This window comes from Podarcis filfolensis, assembly GCF_964270895.1.
Source record: "Podarcis filfolensis genome assembly, chromosome: 17".
NCBI classification, from domain to species: domain Eukaryota; kingdom Metazoa; phylum Chordata; class Lepidosauria; order Squamata; family Lacertidae; genus Podarcis; species Podarcis filfolensis.
Genome location: NC_139621.1, coordinates 15,891,772 through 15,910,934, shown reverse-complemented (window position 1 = coordinate 15,910,934; position 19,163 = coordinate 15,891,772). Strand labels below are relative to the sequence as shown.

Below are 19,163 nucleotides of genomic sequence, written 5' to 3'. Positions count from 1 at the left end.
GAAGATCAAACCTATCCATTCTTAAGGAAATCAGCCCTGAGTGCTCACTGGAAGGACAGATCCTGAAGCTAAGACTCCAATACTTTGGCCACCTCATGAGAAGAGAAGACTCCCTGGAAAAGACCCTGAGGTTGGGAAAGATGGAGGGCACAAGGAGAAGGGGACGACAGAGGACGAGATGGTTAGACAGTGTTCTCGAAGCTACCAGCATGAGTTTGACCAAACTGCAGGAGGCAGTGGAAGACAGGAGTGCCTGGCATGCTCTGGTCCATGGAGTCATGGAAAGTCAGACACAACTAAACGACTAAACAACAACAAGTCCAACAATATCTTCAAGGCACCATGTTGACTATCCCTATGGATTGAAAACCATATTGAGTACAGCGATGTAGGAAAGGGGGGCATGAAAATTAAAAATGAAATGGGAAGAGGAAGAGGAAGCTTCTCGGCATGTCCTGAAGTTGTTCCCAAGGCAGCAGAGACAGTTGTCAAACGAGGCATGAGCAAATAACAAGCTCCTTACAATCTCCAGTTCCCTTTTTTTAACCTGCATTTTTTAAAAAACAAAAACAAAACTAAACTGATTTTATACATAAAAACCTATAAAGAACAGAAGCGGGATTATGAACATAACTTAAAACGTAAATAAAATTCAGTCCCAGAGACTAACAGGCATGGGGGGATGGGAATCACACAGGAGTTACTTTCTCCAAAGTCCAAAACAAATACAACTGAACTGATTTTATAATGAATTGATTTTAGAATGCTGTATTATTTTACTGTTGTTAGCCGCTCTGAGTCCGGCTTCGGCTGGGGAGGGCGGGATATAAATAAAATTATTATTATTATTATTATTATTATTATTATTATTATTATTATTATTACTTTTACTACAATAAACCCAGTTCTGACTGGACCAGGTAATAAGATTCCAAACCCAACTCCAATGAAGGCAGCACAGTAAAGAAGGCAGTGCAAGTCAACCTCTTTGCTCACGGCTAGTGGGAATCAAGGAGCCACTTGCTTATTTATTTTCTCAAGCTTAATGTAACCCTCTGCAATTTCAACTAGCAATGCACTCCCCACTCCTGGCTTCTCCTCTCTCATAGACTTATTCCATTACGGAGAATAGACTGCCTTCCATTGATTTGGCTTATAGGAAAAGTGGGAGGGGAGATGGAAACTTTTTATTTTTTATTACATCAGGTTTGAAAACTTCTCTGGATAGATTCATCATGTAAGAAACTTAATGATAAGGCATTGTGCTCTAAGGGACCCTTCACAAGTGGCATTAAGAATATCTCCAACGTCTCTCGTGGTACCTCTATATGCTTCTGCTTATTTGTGAACCACTGTGTTGTGGCTTAATTTAAGAAAGGTAAAGGTAAAGGGACCCCTGACCATTAGGTCCAGACGTGACCGACTCTGGGGTTGCAGCACTCATCTCGCTTTATTGGCTGAGGGAGCTGGCATACAGCTTCTGGGTCATGTGGCCAGCATGACTAAGTCGCTTCTGGTGAACCAGAGCAGCACACGGAAACGCTGTTTACCTTCCCGCCGGAGCAGTACCTATTTATCTACTTGCACTTTGAGGTGCTTTCGAACTGCTAGGTTGGCAGGAGCTGGGACTGAGCAACGGGAGCTCACCCCATTGCAGGGATTCAAACCGCCGACCTTCTGATTGGCAAGTCCTAGGCTCTGTGGTTTAACCCACAGCGCCACCCGCGTCCCTCAATTTAAGAAAGGTACTCATTTTAAATTTGATTGCAGGCTAGAATGTGAGTTTGCATCCACATTTATTGCTTGATGAGGAGCTGTGGTCATCTGCAAATGAATGTGGACCTGTACAGGTTTAGAGCCGTTAGTGGAAATGAAGCATCTGGGTTCTCTTCCTGGTGGAAGTGTGGCCGTACCCAATCTAAAAGACGGCATTGCAAGCATAAAAGGACAGAAACGTGTGTGTTTGTGATGTCATCCTCAAGGGAAGTGGCTCATCCTACTAAACAGAGCAGGATTTAACACCCAGGATTCAACACTCATTAACAGACCAGGCTTAAATTCCACTGCATTGACACAAACTGGAAAACTGGCACACAAGGCCCCACAACCCATCAGCTGGCATCACCTACCAATTGGATTGATGTCAGCTGACTGGAAGGTGTGCATGGTTTTTTTGGGGAAATGGCCTCACTGGAACCCCTGCCAGGCCAAGATTGGCCCGTAGGATGGAGGTTCCCCGCCCTTCACCTAGAGGCATGTGAAATTAATAGCAGTACCTTCATCACCTATGAAAACGCCCCATATTTTTGATGACATTAGGCATTACTGAACGTTTGGTAAGCAGGGTGAGTTAATCCTGCAGGACACAAGAGGTCCTACTCTTTGCCAGGTAGGATCCATATAAATCTACCATTTGTCAAGTCCATGGGTAGGCAAATTAAGGCCCGGGGTCTGGATCCGGCCTCATCGCCTTCTAAATCCGGCCCGTGGACGGTCCGGGAATCAGTGTGTTTTTACATTAGTAGAATGTGTGCTTTTATTTAAAATGCATCTCTGGGTTATTTGTGGGGCATAGGAATTCGTTCATTTCCCCCCCAAAATATATGCCGGCCCCCCACAAGGTCTGAGGAACAGTGGACCGGCCCCCTGCTGAAAAAGTCTGCTGACCCCTGGTCAAGTATAAGCACTGGTATAATATTTCACACCCAGTGTCTAGTGCATGCATATCCTCTTGGCTGCTTCAGGACCACTCCATGCCATATACGAGGGCATAACACAATCTTACTAATAAACAACTGGAAAGAATGAGGACAGCAGGGACTCCATTTTGGCATATTATTCGACAAGGCTGGAGTCAAAGGCATTCCAAGGAAGACAGGTTTTGGAATAGTGAACCATGGAGCTCTGAGATTTCAAAACCCAGGTGTTCCATATTGCAACTCATCAACCAGTCCTCAAGGAACACCGGTCTAAAGGTTTTTGAGAGTAAATAAGCTAAATAACTCAAGTGGGCTTGCCACAGTCTGAAGGTACTAATTTATACACATATGCTTGGAATGTGTCTGAGAAAAATATATCTGTATATATCACTGGTCCTGCTTTGCCACAAAATGTAAACACGGTGATTGGATTTATTCAAAGAGGACCAAGAAATTTACACACGCTGGCAGGATGCTGTTCTCAAATGTAAATTTCTGTTTATCATATACACATATCCCATCTCCTGAACAGGAATTTTAAGGGCTGAAACTAAGAAAATGTATGAGGAACGGTTGTCATGAGAAAGGGTGGGGGAAAGAACCAAAACCAAAATGTGTGGTAAGATACCATAAGCCTATGAAGGATCCTAACCCGCTGTATAAACCCACTCACTTGCCTTGCCTTATTTGTAAAACAGTGTCATCTCACTTTATTGAAGTGCAAGCATTTTTATTTTTATTATAAAGGCTGCTGAATGATGGGCAAAAGGAGGCTTTGTTAACAGAAGTTAAATTTAGAAGAAGAGAAGAAGAGTTTGGATTTGATATCCCGCTTTATCACTACCCAAAGGAGTCTCAAAGCGGCTAACAATCTCCTTTCCCTTTCTCCCTCACAACAAACACTCTGTGAGGTGAGTGAGGCTGAGAGACTTCAAAGAAGTGTGACTGGCCCAAGGTCACCCAGCAGCTGCATGTGGCGGAGCGGAGACGTGAACCCGATTCCCCAGATTACGAGTCTACCGCTCTTAACCACTACACCACACTGGCTCTCTAGATTGGAGAATGATTCTTATTTTAGCTAAGAGGAATTCTGAAAGTCCAGAGATCATTGGCTATGTTTTTAATCTGCCCCTCCAAGGTTCTCAGAGCAGAACACAATGTCCCTCTCCACCCTGTTGTCCTAACAGCAACCCTATGAGGTAGACCACGCTTGCCCAAGCTCATGCAGTGAGCTTCATAGCGGAGAGGTTTGAAGCTGGCTCTCCCAGTCCTACTTGTGAATGCCTGCTCTTAAACTACAAAGCATTTAGGTCCCACTGGGAATTAAATGCACCTTGGGTCCCTTCTTCTGTTACGTTAACAACATGGCAACCGCTGCTGTGCACCTTCTTCATATACAAAGCAGACAAATACGCAGATATGTGCAGAGCTTCTTTGTTTTCAGCCAGAGCTCAGCTCCAGCATCTCTCAAGGTGGGCGCCAATGCCATTCTCAGAGAACAAGGAAGAAGTTCTTGGCACCTCTTTTTCTAGAAAAACGGAAAATGCGACAAATGTGGTTATGCGAGAAGGTTCCATGCCGCATCTGAATGAAGCTTGCTGCACTATGACATGGCATTTCCACTCTCAGTTTGTTCTAATATTACAAAAACACCTTCCCTTGCTGAGATTAGACAGGCAGAGAGATGCGGTTGTTTCTGATAGCAGGTGAAGACATTTCTCTTCTGTTGGCCTTTTCCCACCAATAGTAAATTTATGAGTGACAGACAAGGGAATGGTTGATTCTGGTTTCTTTTAAATTTCAATTGCATTATGTTCTTATATTGTCTGTACCAGAGTATAACCTGCTCAAAGGCCAATAGGTGAAACTATTTAATTAGTTAGTTAATAAGATCATCCCTTCTCTTTTGTGAACTGGAAAATTACAACTTGTCCCTTTGGCGGAGACACTTCAGGAATGGAACAAGGATGTGGGTCAACCCCCTTGTGTTAAGGTTATTACCGGTATTTTAACGAGGATGGAGTTTTAACTTGGGTGGGTGCTGTTTTATTTGGAGGGTGGGGTTGTTTTAAATTGTTGTTAAATGTTATATGTTAGTTTTGATTTTTGTATTTGTGGGCTAGGGTACTGTTCAGGGACTTTTGTCAGGGCGGGTATTGTTTTTTAGTGTGCATACATTAGAATTGTTAATTGTTATGATTACTTTTATTTTTATGTTTTTATTAGGTTTATTATGTATTTTGTGCTTCATATATTGTAACTGTGTGTTGTAAACCACCCTGAGACCTGTATACTGTATAGGGCAGTATACAAATTTAATACATGATGATGATGATGATGATGATGATAATTTGCTAAATGTATATCCAGCCTTCTCACCAAATGATATTCCATATGGGTAACAACAATAAAAGTAAAGTACAAAAAATGAGAAGGGAACAGAATTTTCACAGAACTGAAGCAATAGTTTTGCACAAATTTCTGGTTTTGATGCTATAGGTAAAGGTAAAGGGACCCCTGACCATTAGGTCCAGTCATGACCGACTCTGGGGTTGCAGCGCTCATCTCGCTTTATTGGCCGAGGAAGCCAGCATACAGCTTCCGGGTCATGTGGCCAGCATGACTAAGCTGCTTCTGGCGAACCAGAGCAGTGCACGGAAACGCCGTTTACCTTCCCGCTGGAGCAGTACCTATTTTATCTACTTGCACTTTGACGTGCTTTCGAACTGCTCGGTTGGCAGGAGCTGGGACTGAGCAACGGGAGCTCACCCCGTCGCAGGGATTCGAACCGCCGACCTTCTGATCTGCAAGTCCTAGGCTCTGTGGTTTAACCCACAGTGCCACCCGCTCCTTATAAGCATGCTTTTTTTAAAAAAAAAACCAAACCAAAAACCCCTCTGTCATTAGCAAGTTGTTAGAACTGACTCTCACAACATGCTAATGACAGGGGTTTTTGGGTTGTTTGTTTTTTAAAAAATGACCTTGCACCCTGTTTACCCGGGGTGAATGGCCATTGCCCAAAGCTCAGCTCCATTCATGTTCCCATCTTACTATATGCCGATGATGCGGTCATCTTGTCTTGCACAAGGGTTGGCTTGAAGCGGCTCCTGTGCCACTGCCAGGAATATTGTATAGCCAACAGACTGGAACTGAACTTCGCAAAATCTAAAGTGCTTGTTTTCTCAAGATCTTGGAAGCCTCATAGGTGGGAAGTCAGTGGAAACCCATTGGAACAGGTTAAAAACTTTAAATACCTAGGCATTCACTTCCAATATAACACTTCCTGGAAAGACGATTGCAAGCTTGCACTTAATGGAGCGGATCCTCTAGCTCTGGCTATCACTCGTTTCTTCTTTAACAGAGGGAATCAGTCCATCAGTCCAGCTGCACTAAAGTTCTTTAATGCCCCAAAGTAGCCTCAAAACTCCTGTATGGCATTCCATTATGAATTGGCACAGTTAACCAATCATTGGAACACATCCAATCCAAATTTCTGCGCAAAACTCTGGGGCTGCCAAATTGCGTGCCATGTACAGCCATGTGTCTGGAAACTCGGCAAGGGCTGCTGGAAACCAAAGTGTGGCTCATCACTGTAAAATTCTGACTCCACCTACATTTCATGTCCAATCCATCCTCTTTAACTTTCCACGTACTGGCAGAATCCCACCATTCTAAAAGGCTAGCTTGCATTGAGAGCAAAATCAGAACCTGTGGCCTATTACTCAAATCGCTGCCTATGCTCCCACAATTGGAAGCATTCCAGACAATCAAGCGCAGAATCCTAGAGTCTGAATTCCCAATCCTTTGCAGTGAAGCCAACAAAACCTGTTCCCCATTGGGGTTTGGAATTCCACCCTTGTTGGGCCAGGACACTCCATATTTACACCAGTTTTACGATCCCCACCTACACAGAGCTCTTTCCCTAGCAAGATTTAATGTCTCACCATCTGCCGTTTTGCAAGGTAGAGTCCCGAAAATCCCATCCTCTGAAAGACGCAGCCTTTGTAGTACAAAAGAGGTAGAATTCATCACATCCCTTTTAGTTTTATTTCCCATTTTATGCAAAAATATGTGATAAGTATTTGGCCCCCTTATTGAAGGAAGGGGTTTATCTTCCAGGGTGTCTCGTCTGCTGAACAACTGTAGGGATGAAATTGTGGAGAATGTGGAAAGATTTTTGAGTGACGCTATGAAATTACGTCACCATGGGTCTTAAGAGCCATCTTTGTACCTCACGATGTCTGAACAGTTTTATCCTAAAGTATCTCCTACTATGTTTCGTTAACTGTGTTGTGTTCTTATCCATGTATATGATGCACTTTTTCTATGCCAATAAAGGATATATATATATATATATATATATATATATATATATATATATAAAAAATCTCCTTTATTGGCACAGAAAAAGTGCATCATATACATGGATAAAAACACAACATTTATCTCTGTATAAAGTAATCCTTTTTTGCTTTCCTCATCATCCTGCCAGCAGCTGCAACCGTACCAGCATGAGGACTTGCCTCATGTCAGCCAGATGGGCGGGGTATAAATAAATTATTATTATTATTATTATTATTATTATTATTATTATTATTATTATTATTATTATTATTATGAAAACCACATGGACCAGGCCAAGGAACAACCTCCCATATCACCAAGGCCTGGATAACTTCAGCCAGGACCTTCACAAGCACAATCTCCTGAGCCTGAGGGATTAAAAGCCACCCACAGCTCTCTCAACCATCCAGCGATGCAAGGAGTGTGCAAGGCAAAAGGCTATGGAGTGAGCACAAGGGAGTGCCGAATTTCAGGCCAGAGGGCTGGCCCCCCATTAGGAACAGAGTCTGAGAGAGGTTTGTGTTGAAGCATAGGCTTTAAAAACGCTAAAAAATAAATAAATTGGACCTTCATAGGCTGTGTGTTCAGGAGCTGTCCGTGGTGATGCAGCTTCTGTCCTACCTTGTGGTCTTATTCCGTGGGCTCCTCCGCAGGACCAAAACATGACACGTTATTTTATTCTACCCTATTCTTTGTGTTCTAGTTATTTTGACACAAATGTTTACATTTATTTTATTTTTTTGGAAAGGGAAAAAGGTCAAAAGGTCAAAAGGTTTCCCCCCTTTAACTTTCCACAAACATCCCGACTACCAACCACAAAATAGTGAACATCCCTTGACAGATTCCATAGCTGCTAGAAGTTATCATGGAGTTCTCCAAAGATGGAAGACACAGAATCCCAGAGGTGTGCATTTGCTGACCCTAAAACCAGCAGTTGTGCGGCTTTCAAATTTTGCACATTTTGGACTTTAAAAATGTCTAACTAAGCTCTTTTTTTATCAGCAATGAGATATGACCAGCTATTGTTGGTGAAAATAATTGTTTTGTTTTTTTTTAAAATCATGGTACAATAAAATACGAACTAATCTTCAAAGAACTATAAAAAGAGAAAAACTAAAAGAATGGAAAACAGAATTAAAAATACTAAATACTCTCTCAAAGCTGTATCTTAACTTTTTTTTAATAAGATTTCTTTTTATATTGGTTTTACATGAATTTATACATAGTAACTTTAACTACTCCAAAACATGAAAATAAAAAGGTTATTTTGAACCTTTGGACATCCTCCCCTCCCTTCATGGGTTCCATTTCCAAATATTATTATTATTAATAATAATCTTTTCTGCATCTTTCCCCATTATCCATCTATTATATAATCATAGTTACCAAAATTCATTTCACATTACAAGTGTCATACGGGGGGGGGGGGGGAGAGATGAGACTTCCTAACTTGCCTGGGAGCCTCCCTCTCTTCTCACAGCCTCTCACCCTGTGAGATCTCTCCTTTCCTTCCTCTCACAAAGGGTCCTTCAAGTTAATAACAAGCAAGCACGTAAAATTTGCCAACCAGTCTTACTCTGACAGCACTGAAGACCATGGTTTTGCAACAAACTTTATATACAATTGAGGCAAGACCAGTGCCACGTAGTGCTTGGGCCTGACCAGATAGAATAACATAAACTCGTGGCATAGTGGGCATGATTCATACAAATTTAAGTCCCACTTATTTCTAGAGGAGAGCAAGTGGATGTTGGTGATCTTTTGGACTAGGGAACTGCAGGTTTGAAATACCTGTTCAGCTTCTGGACTGGCCAAATCACATGTACTCTGCCTAAATGAGTTATGGGTGAAGGGAGGCATACGGAGGAGGAGGAGGAGGAGGAGGAGGATGTGATCTAAAGTTGGGGTTCCATTTAAAACTCACATAACTCTTGTTTAATACAGCTGTGTTGGTTTCCAGACCCAAAGGTGTGTTTAAAGCCCTACATTACTTAGGCCCCAAATATCTGAAAGACTATCTCCTTCCCTTTGGAACCTCTCAGGTACTAAGATCAGCAGAGGGGGCCCTTTTAGCAGTACCACTGGTCTACAAAATTCAGGGGGTGGCAGCCTGGGAGATGGCATTCTCTGTGGCAGCCCCTAACCTGTGGACACACTTATTTACCCCTGCCTTTGACACCATATAAGTATCAACATCAACCTTTATTACGGTCCAAAGACCCAGAAAATTGTTACAAAGCAATACACAATTCATACAGCCTACCTCCAGGTTAAACATGCATTTTGTTCAGAATATAGGGATCATTGGTTCTTGCAACCACCGATAAAAACTTTGCCACTGCTAATGTTCTAGCGTTTGTCCAGTCTTTCAATAGGAACCAGACATAATGAGCCTCTGATTTTCCCAGGAAAGGCACCAGCAAGGGTAATATCAGTTCAGCCCTGGCTTGCTCATATTTTGCACAGGACACCATATATGTAGATGGACCCACCCTATTCTCTTGACTGTGGTTTGGCTTGACTAATTATAACAATGTATTTTTAAAATGCTGTAATCCTGTCCTGGGACCTCATGGTGAAGGGTGGGTAAGATATCAAATAAACAAAGTTTGCAACACCCCATGTACAGCACCCTGAGATCCTGGAGGATTGTAACCTTTTGAAAGTGACGGAGATGATAAACAAAATAGATAAAGGATATGCACTCAACCACTCTTCCAATGAAATCAGTAGGACTTTTCTTCCTCCACCCTATCCTTAAAACCAGACTTTAAAAATATATTTGATGATTCAGCAAAGTGGGGGGGGGGGTACAAGAATCACTAAGAGTGAAGTACACAATAATACAGGCTGGATAGTGAAAGTAACATTGCGAGGAATGTTATTTGCCAAGTGGATTTCTGACTAATGGGAGTGCTGTGGTGGTGGATCATACCCCCTACCCATCCAACCCTACAAGTTAGAGCTGTGTAAAGAGTAAAGCAAAACATACCTTCCAGCTCATGCCCTGAGTTATAGATTATCTAGGTCATTGTGCCACCTCTTATGAGGGTGAACCACCATCAAGATTTTCACTCAACCAGTTCACAATATACCACCTTCTTTCTGCTATCCAGGCTCTGAAAGACAGACTCTGGTATGTTTGAATTTCCACCAAACTCTGGCGTACTGGTTGCTTCTTATGTGCAATGTGAGCTCCAAGCACAACTGTAGTATAAACAAATATGGTCCTACCATGAGATAATCTAAGGCAGGGCGGTTTAAATTAATATACCCCCCCCAATGGAACAATGGGGAGTTGGCATGGACTGCACTTGCTATAAATTCAGATTAAGGCCAAGCCTTTGCCAAGAGGCAGTGAACATGAGTTGGATCCATTAATTTATTCTAGATCCAACTCCATGCTCCAGAATTTAAGTTCAGAATAACTTAGGTTCTGCTGAAATCAGTAGGATAAGTTAACCGTAACGTCAATAGGAGCAAAGTTCAACTAGCTCAGTCTAGCTCCAGCCAATAAAATATATATTTAACGAATGCAGCTTTCAGCTTGTTTCCAGTACTCATACTGAGGACTACCCACATGGTAATGATTTTAAAAGCACTGCTCTGCCTCATCACAAGAAAGGGCAAAAGTCATCCATCAGTGCCAGAAACAGCCCTGAAGCATGACTGACAAGGATCTGGAAAACTCATCTCATTAAGATTGCCTGGAGTTGCATGGCAACCACACGCTTAAATACCATGCCCAGGAAAGGAATGTGAGCAACTGGCGAATGGTTATTAAGACCTTCAGGGTGCAAGGCAGGTTTCCATAGCAACAGCTACACCACCACTTCCTCTTTCAAGGCAGCTGGAACCATTAGCTTGACACAACTGCTATCCTATGCACAACTGATCTCTTAGTGCAACCTCAGGAGCAAATTTCAACAGTCGGCTTTGACACAGCTTCAGCTTTGAGTTCAGTTTTGAGTCTAAACAATATTGTGGCAAAAGACATGGAAAGATTCTGCCTCAGGTACCAAAATGTGTTTGGCTGGCCCTAGATCTAAATATCTTGTTGAACTACTCAATTATGAGAACCGAAATAGGCTAGAATATGCTATTTTGAATGCACGCTGCACAATACTCATTTCTTCCACTGTCATTCAATAACATGTGTTGGAACAACAGGAACCTCCACTGTTCTGTTGTCTACAAAGCACAAAGCAAGCAGGTGTCAATATGTAAAAGTAATTCAGCAATTGATATGTTATATGCACACATTGAGATAAACATGACAAGGAGAAACAGAAAGGAAAGTAGTTCTTACCATGTGCCACCCATCCATGTTTACACTGATCGCAGGTTCTCAAGTTTATCTTCCCCGGTTGGAAACATTCGCACGTGCAATTTACCAGTGTGCAGCGTATGGCCTGGAAGGAGAAAAGAAAAACCAACTTCTATAAACATCTTACTAGACGAATAATCACATAAGAAGTAGAATTTTTATAGCTCGCTGCATGTCTAAGGGCCTTCATGTGCATTATCTTAACATGTACATCAGACCCTACAGGGAGGGAGGTCAGAACTGTCATCCTATATTGCCTGGTAGAAGCTTAAAAGAATAACAGCAGGTGATTTGGCAAAATTCAAGATTCAGGTAAGATTTGAACTTCCAGGTTCAGAATAGTTAACCTTCTTAGCCACTACACCAGGGCTCTGGAACCTGCAGATGTTGTTTGACTCCAACAATCATGAGCCCTAAGCATGGCCAATGGTCAGAGATAACAATGTCTGGGGAGCCACAGGTTCAGATCTCAACACATATTCAGAGCACTATTTGGAATCCTGGCTATTATCAGAGAAATATGCAGGATTGGTTTGTTTTGTTTTTTAAAATAATCTTTAAATATATGCTTTCAGAATATTTGTCATTTTCATTTCCCTACTGCACATATAACAAAATGTAAAACAAAAATTGACATGAAATGGCGTGCTCTATTTTCATCTCAGGGGAAGGGGGCTGTCATAAAACAATAACTTTTTTGTTGTCACAGAACAATTCCAATTATAGGATGCATTAAGCCATCACCATCGTGAAAATGAATAAACACACTTAAATAATATAGACCGAAGTCCCCATTTGGTTTATAAGTGTGGAAGACAAAAGGATGGTTGTTTTTTAAGCTAGTTATCTCTTAACATTGCAACATGTCATTTTTGTTGTAACTAAGAATGAAGTACATACTGAAATATACATAAGTACGGAGCAAAGGTCTCTCCACTCCATTGAAGAAGAAGAAAGTTCTCAAGTTTCTTTTTTGGAAACTTGTGAAATATTTAATTCAGTTAAGCATCAGAATGGCCACTGGCTCCATGTGTTCCCTAAGCAGCAATACAGTGATGGAGATAGAGAAGAGAATTGATTCAGGAACTATACAGCAAATTTCATTTGCTGCATCACTTGTACAAGGCACAACTGTTCAACTTTTGACAATTTGATGTGCCCTTTAGAAACATGTCCCCCACCATCTGAAAATGAAAGGTAAGATTGAAACACATACGGTATGAAAAGAAATATTACTTTGGAAGGGAAAGATGGATAATTTCTTTAAACTATAAAGCAAATACATAAATAATGACCAAGACGCTCTCTTTTTAGGCCAAGACCTCAGTTTTTTAATAGTTCTATAGATGACCTGTGCTCCCTAAACTACTAGTAGTAAATTTATGGCATGCATTTAAGCTTAATTTGCACACATATTTTTGAAATGGAGGGTATTATATTCATCATTCACACATTAACAATGTACTGTAACTACTGGAAATGCCAGGAAATGATCACTCTACCAATTTAGATGCAACCAGTGATTACTTTAGGGTCAGAGGAAGGAGGTTTGGTACCTGCACTTGCAAGAACATCAGAATTCCCCGAATGCAGCAGCAACTGATTTATGGAAATGCAAATTGCCACATTATAGGAAATAACCACCATTGTCTTGAAACAGTGGTTTTAGCTGCAATCTTTTATATATACACCTACTCACTCAGGCATCCCACTGCACTTGGGAGAGATCTACCTCCAAGTATAGATAGTTTGCGTCACACCGTTTATTACTTAAAGTTATAGGCCAGGAGAAGTTTTGCTGGCCTGTTGCATATTGTTGGCTTTGCAAAACTGCAACCCTCTGACACAGCTAAGCCCACTCCATTTAGTCCACAGGAGTTCAAAAGCAGCATTTGGGTAGCAGAGGCAGGCAGTGGGGACATCCCTCTTGTACATGCATAGTGCCCCACATATCTCACAGCTCATGTCCTTGCATGATATTACCAGCCCCATTCAAATAAATGTGGCATCCCTGTGAGCAAATAAGCTCAAAACAGGGGTTATTTGCAAATGCATAGATCATGTTTGATTAATTTTTTCGGTTGTTCTCCAATTAAAATCTGACTGCTTTTCCTTACATGATTTCTGACAAAGGTATATTTTCTACATGCCTTTTGCTGGATGCAAGCGCATGGGGGTGGGTGAGTTTGTTGTATTGCACCTGACAGTTAAGAGTTTATCAACCAACGTCAACTGACCAACTGTTCATTAGCAAGGTTGTAAAACATCGTTGTACCTAACGGTAATTAAAGGAATTAGAAATATGAAATATAAGGGCACCCACGAAATTGCTGAGTAGGCAAGAATAATATATGTGATTGCAAGTGACCAGACGAAGCAGGGAGGGTTCTACCGAAAGGTCTCTCTGTGTTCAATACTTTATTGACTCAGTAATATATCAGATCTCCCCTAGTCAGTAATGGTGTCTTTCTCTAATATGTTCATTAATTAATGAACTCAGTAATTAATTGCAACTGCAAAAGGGCAGAAAGCATTACGAAGTGCAGCTCCTTCTACTAACAAATGCTTTATTTCAAATTCAGTTTTTAGCATATATTTCACAGTTTCCTGATGTTTATCTTACAAGTGGGTGCAGCAATATCACCCCGTGACAACTATGAGCCTTGCTAAATTATCTCTATATTGAAAGTTCAGAATAATTTTCAACATACTCCACCTCCCCCCTCTTTCTTTCATTTTTTGTTTTTGAAAAGATCATTCGGTTGATTATTAGAATTAGATTCAGGCTGAAATAAAGTTGTTATTTTTTTAGTTCAACATTACAGTTTATTGTCTGAATTCCAAATTACTCATTTAGCTATGTTTAAAATTATTAAAAGGGGGAGGGCTTCCTCCTTCATTTGTGTTTCATTCGCATTGTTCACAAGAACAAACATTCAAGGAGATTTCAGGTCAAGATTTAAGACATCTCAATCACCTTATATCAGGTTTCAACAATAAATTATATAACATCTGAAAATGCTATAAGGTTGCAAGGTGAATGACAGGAAATTACTGTAATCACTTGCATCCTGATCCTAAATACATTTACTTGAGCATCTGTTTCATTGATTTTTTTATCATCTATTTCCAAATAAGTATGGTGACTAAGAACCACTTTTCTTATGTAAACATTGACATAGCTCTTCATGGTGAAATGTAACAATAATGCTAAAACAAACAGTCCAATGCTAACATAACCTTAGCATCACCATTCTTTAACATGGCCAAAAACCAGTCAATTAAATGTCAAGTGTATTTGAACCCAAATGACAGTAATGACAGGGCGAATTTGCCCCTCCCCCAAACTTTAAGATGCATAATTTTTGCTACGGACCATCCAATCACCAACGAGATGCGCCATCTTTGATTAACATTATCCAGGGGAACAATTATATCGGGTCCCTGTGTTTACCCAAATAAGAAAGTGTTCCGAATGAACAGAAACAATTATGAAAACTAGAGAGCTATTATTTGGTAAACAGAAACTTGTTGATAAAAATTGGCATCAGAGGGAGAGGGGGCTGGGAGAATGGCAATTTCCAGAATGTTCTGTATCACCTGTAAAATATAAGTAACAATTTTAAAAACTTTAAAAAATGGGATGAGAGAATGCACAGCAGGACATTGTACATTGCTGCGGCAGTAGGGGTAAGATAACTTTTTCTTGTCAAAGTCCACACGTCAACAGTGGGTGAGTCCTAGACTAGTTGTGTGTGGAGTCATAGCCATAGCTGTCAACTTTTCCCTTTTCTTGTGAGGAATCCTATTCGGAATAAGGGAATTTCCCTTAAAAAAAGGGAAAGGTTGGCAGCTATGGCCATGGCCCAAATGCTCAGGCCTTGACCCCAAAGTAGGCTGGAGGCCCCTTGTTTTTCCTCTCTGTCCTGCCGCCACTTTTCCTGTCTTCTGCCCCAATTCCCACCCCCCTCCTCCTCCTTGCCATCCATAAGAAATTGGGTTGAGGACAAGCTACAGATTTCCAACAAGCAGTAGCCTGGCAAAACTGAACTGAGTCGAAAATGAAAATCTCAAATGACCTTTTGTAACGTGATGCAGTATTTTATTTGATTTCTTGAATTGGTTTTCAAAAGCTGTAAAAAGGGGGGGCACTGAGAGGTTGTTACACACACACACACACACACACAATTTCAAGATGGGCTTCCAAGAAAGAATTATTTTTTAAAAAATAAAGCACTCACTGTATATAGCTTTGGTAGATGATGGGAAAACCTTTGGGCCCCCCAAAGTATAAAGGTAAAGGACCCCTGACCATTAGGTCTAGTCATGGCTGACTCTGGGGTTGTGGCGCTCATCTCGCTTTATTGGCCAAGGGAGCTGGCGTACAGCTTCCGGGTCATGTGGCCAGCATGACTAAGCCACTTCTGGCGAACCAGAGCAGCGCACGGAAATGCTGTATAGGTGCAGCCTAAATTACATTACTTCACACACAAATAAAAGGGTATAGCCTACTAGATGCAGATTTGAGAAAATGGTCTCTATCTCATCTCATCTCTGGGCTTAGCTAGGGAACAAACCAAGGGCTGTGAGCAGAATCACCATGGCAAGGTTCAAAAACTGGATCACAGTCCAGGTGATTAGATGTGGGAATCAAGTGTATCTTATGGAAGATATTAAAAGAGAACTGTCAAACAAATTTAAAAAGATTAGCTATGACTGCCGAGGAGCATTGTAATGAGATTTACTACCAATATAAATAAATCCCACCTGCATAACTGGCCTGCATTCACTTAAGAGTAAAACACAAGATCTTTTTTTGCTGACTCAGACTGGAAGAGAGAAACTAAACACTACCACCACCCAAGGAGATATTACGGAGGAAATGTATAGATGTACTATAAGCGGAATGTGAAGGCAGATTCAGGGTGCAATAAGCCAGGGCCCCCAAGAACCATTAGGTTCTGCCATGTAAATAATCCACAAGTAGTTAGAACATCAAATAAGTTTTCTAGACATAGACCTTACACAGTGTTTCTTGCATTTCCAGTAAGATTATAAATGTCTCCAAGGAACCCTTATAATATCAATGGAAAAGTCATAATTCCATCTAAATCCATCCCTATGCTAGTTATATGGCAGATCCACTTTCCCTTTAAAAACCCTATTTCCACTAAAATCATGTTTAAAGACAAGAAGACAATCTAAAATAAGCCCTGTGATTTCATTAAGCACCGAGGATTTTTAGCAGTGCTTCCTATCTTTGGGTCTAACTCAAGGGTTTAGAAATGCTGTTCGATATCATATTACAATATGTTAGCATTAGTGGTAATGGTAGCTTTTCAATAACGGGGGCAGCGGGGAGGGGCGCCCTGGTGGCCTGAGAATGAACAAATCAATCCAGTATTAATTGATTGAAATGCTGGTGGTGGCAGGGAGAAGAATTGATGTACTGATACGGCTGTTGATGAAATTACTCTAGTTTGTGCTGTAGTATGGGAGGAAAGGAAGAATTGATAAAATGAGCCTGATATCAATTGTTTGAAAAGCAATAGATAATAATAAGAGTCCTATAACTGGAGGTCACGCAAAGGTCATTTATTCCAACTGCTGATACAAAATACAAAACAAGGAAACTCCCATATATAGATTTTGATTTGGGAGACAGTATTTTGTTTAATTCAAGTGGGATTTCAAAGCATAATCCTAGTGGAAGTGGGGAGGAGTTTAGCCACAGAAGCCTGGAGAGAGGGAATTCGGAAAGGCAAGCGAGCGAAGTCTGTGGGAGGGAGGTAGAGCCATTCCCTTTGGATGGGCTATGGTTAAAGGTAAAGGTAAAGGGACCCCTGACCATTAGGTCCAGTCGTGACAGACTCCCCCACTGCCAAGCAAAATACACTTATTACGATTGATTGCTACATGCTGTGAAGGCACACAGCAACCCATTTTGAATGAGCTATTCCCTCAAGATCTCCATACTGTAAGTGTAGAGGATTGTCTCTCAGGCAGCAATCAAAGTACATACACCAGACTTTAACAAATGCAGAGGTTTTAAAATTATTTTTGTAAATGTATTATTATAGGTAAAGGTAAAGGGACCCCTGACCATTAGGTCCAGTCGTGACCGACTCTGAGGTTGCGGCGCTCATCTCGCTTTATTGGCCAAGGGAGCCGGCGTACAGCTTCCGGGTCATGTGGCCAGCATGATTAAGCCGCTTCTGGCAAACCAGAGCAGCGCACAGAAACACCGTTTACCTTCCCGCCAGAGCGGTACCTATTTATCTACTTGTACTTTGACGTGCTTTCGAACTGCTAGGTTGGCAGGAGCAGGGACCGAGCAATGGGAGCTCACCCCGTCGCTGGGATTCGAACCGCCAACCTTCTGATTGGCAAGTCCTAGGCTCTGTGGTTTAACCCACAGCACCACCCACATCCCTGGGCTTTGGTTACCCTGTTATTAATCTGAGATAAAAACAACTATGTTTGCACACCAGGGAAACACCTTTTAAATTCAGCAACTGACCGAGTGGGCAGGTACAGTGCACGTGTAAACTGTTGAAACACAATCCTTGACCTTGGAAACGCGAAGGTCCTGAACTACACACTATCTCTGTGCCTGGGATGGAATTATGGTTCACAGACATTCAGAGTGTTAAGATTTTACACAGCTCCGTACAACTTAATTCTGGAATACGAGCAAGTTAACTTGGCAAGTTTTTAAACCATACTTTGAAGACACACATTTCATAGAATCATAGAATTGTAGAGCTGGACGGGACCCTAAAGCAATGCAGGAATTTCAGCTAAAGCATCCATGACAGATGGCCACCCAACCTCTGCTTTAAAACTTCCAGTGAAGGAGATTCCACCACCTTCCGAGGGAGACCATTCTGCTGTCTAACTGCTCTTACTCTCAGAAAGTTCTTCCTGATGTTTATTCGGAATCTCCCTTCTTGTAACTTGAATCCATTGGTTCAGGTCCTATCATTCTGGAGCAGGAGAAAACAAACTTGTTCCAACCTTTGTGTGGCAGCCCTTTGAAGATATTTGAAGATGGCGATCATATCTCAGTCTCCTCTTTTCCAGGCTAAAAATACCCAGCTCCCTCAAATGTTCCTCATGGAAGCAACGCAAGGAAGTGCTGTCCTGATTTTAGAGGCTCCTTAAGTACAACAATATAATTCTTTACCCTGCATTTCAGCACTGCTAAATACTCCTGAGCCTTGCTCCATCCCTTGTTTCCCAGTATCAGTCAGATATACCTTGTGAGGGGTTCAGTGCATCTTAGTGCTATATCAGTAGTTTTACATCATATTATATTAGTATTGTTTCTGACTGGTATTTATTTTCACTAATACAATTTGAAAGGTGCTAATATCATTATATTTCTCTGTGGCATTCATGAAAACAATACTAATATGATATGATGGCAAGAATACTAACAACACGTAAGGCGGCTGATGAGATAACAAAGGTACTTTCAGTGTGGGAAAACATGTAGCAGAGAAATGTTTTACAAAACCATGCACAACTGTTCTTCGGGGAGAAGCAGGGAAATGAAAATGACACTGGGGAGTAGAAGAAAGGGAAAGATAAAATGCCATTTGAAATCCTCTATCAGTACTAAGAAGCCCTGTAGTCAGACACAGGGGGGAAAACAAAAACACCCCATGCAGTTATTTCTGGGAAATGTTCTAAGAGAGAATCAAGTGCGCAGCAGTTGGGAAAATGGTGAACTCCATGTTAGGAATTATTAGGAATGGGACTGAAAGTAAAATGGACTGTTATACAAAACT

At 41.3% G+C, this 19,163-nt stretch overlaps 1 protein-coding gene across 13 annotated transcripts in view; it reads right to left on the bottom strand.

The window, feature by feature from the left end:
* The window catches only part of BNC2 (basonuclin zinc finger protein 2), a 398,619-nt gene that overhangs the window by 132,355 nt on the left and 247,101 nt on the right, over window positions 1-19,163 (bottom strand). For 12 of the 13 annotated variants that reach the window (XR_014542972.1, XM_083592926.1, XM_083592931.1 and 9 more), the window contains one exon: window positions 11,353-11,455. Coding sequence is in view for 11 of the 13 variants with exons in the window: in XM_083592926.1 (XP_083449052.1) it covers window positions 11,353-11,455 (103 nt within the window). In the remaining 2 variants the exon portion in view is untranslated. Of the gene's footprint in view, window positions 1-11,352; window positions 11,456-16,137; window positions 16,175-19,163 lie in introns of those variants that run through there. The other variant, XM_083592930.1, reaches the window with a different exon arrangement.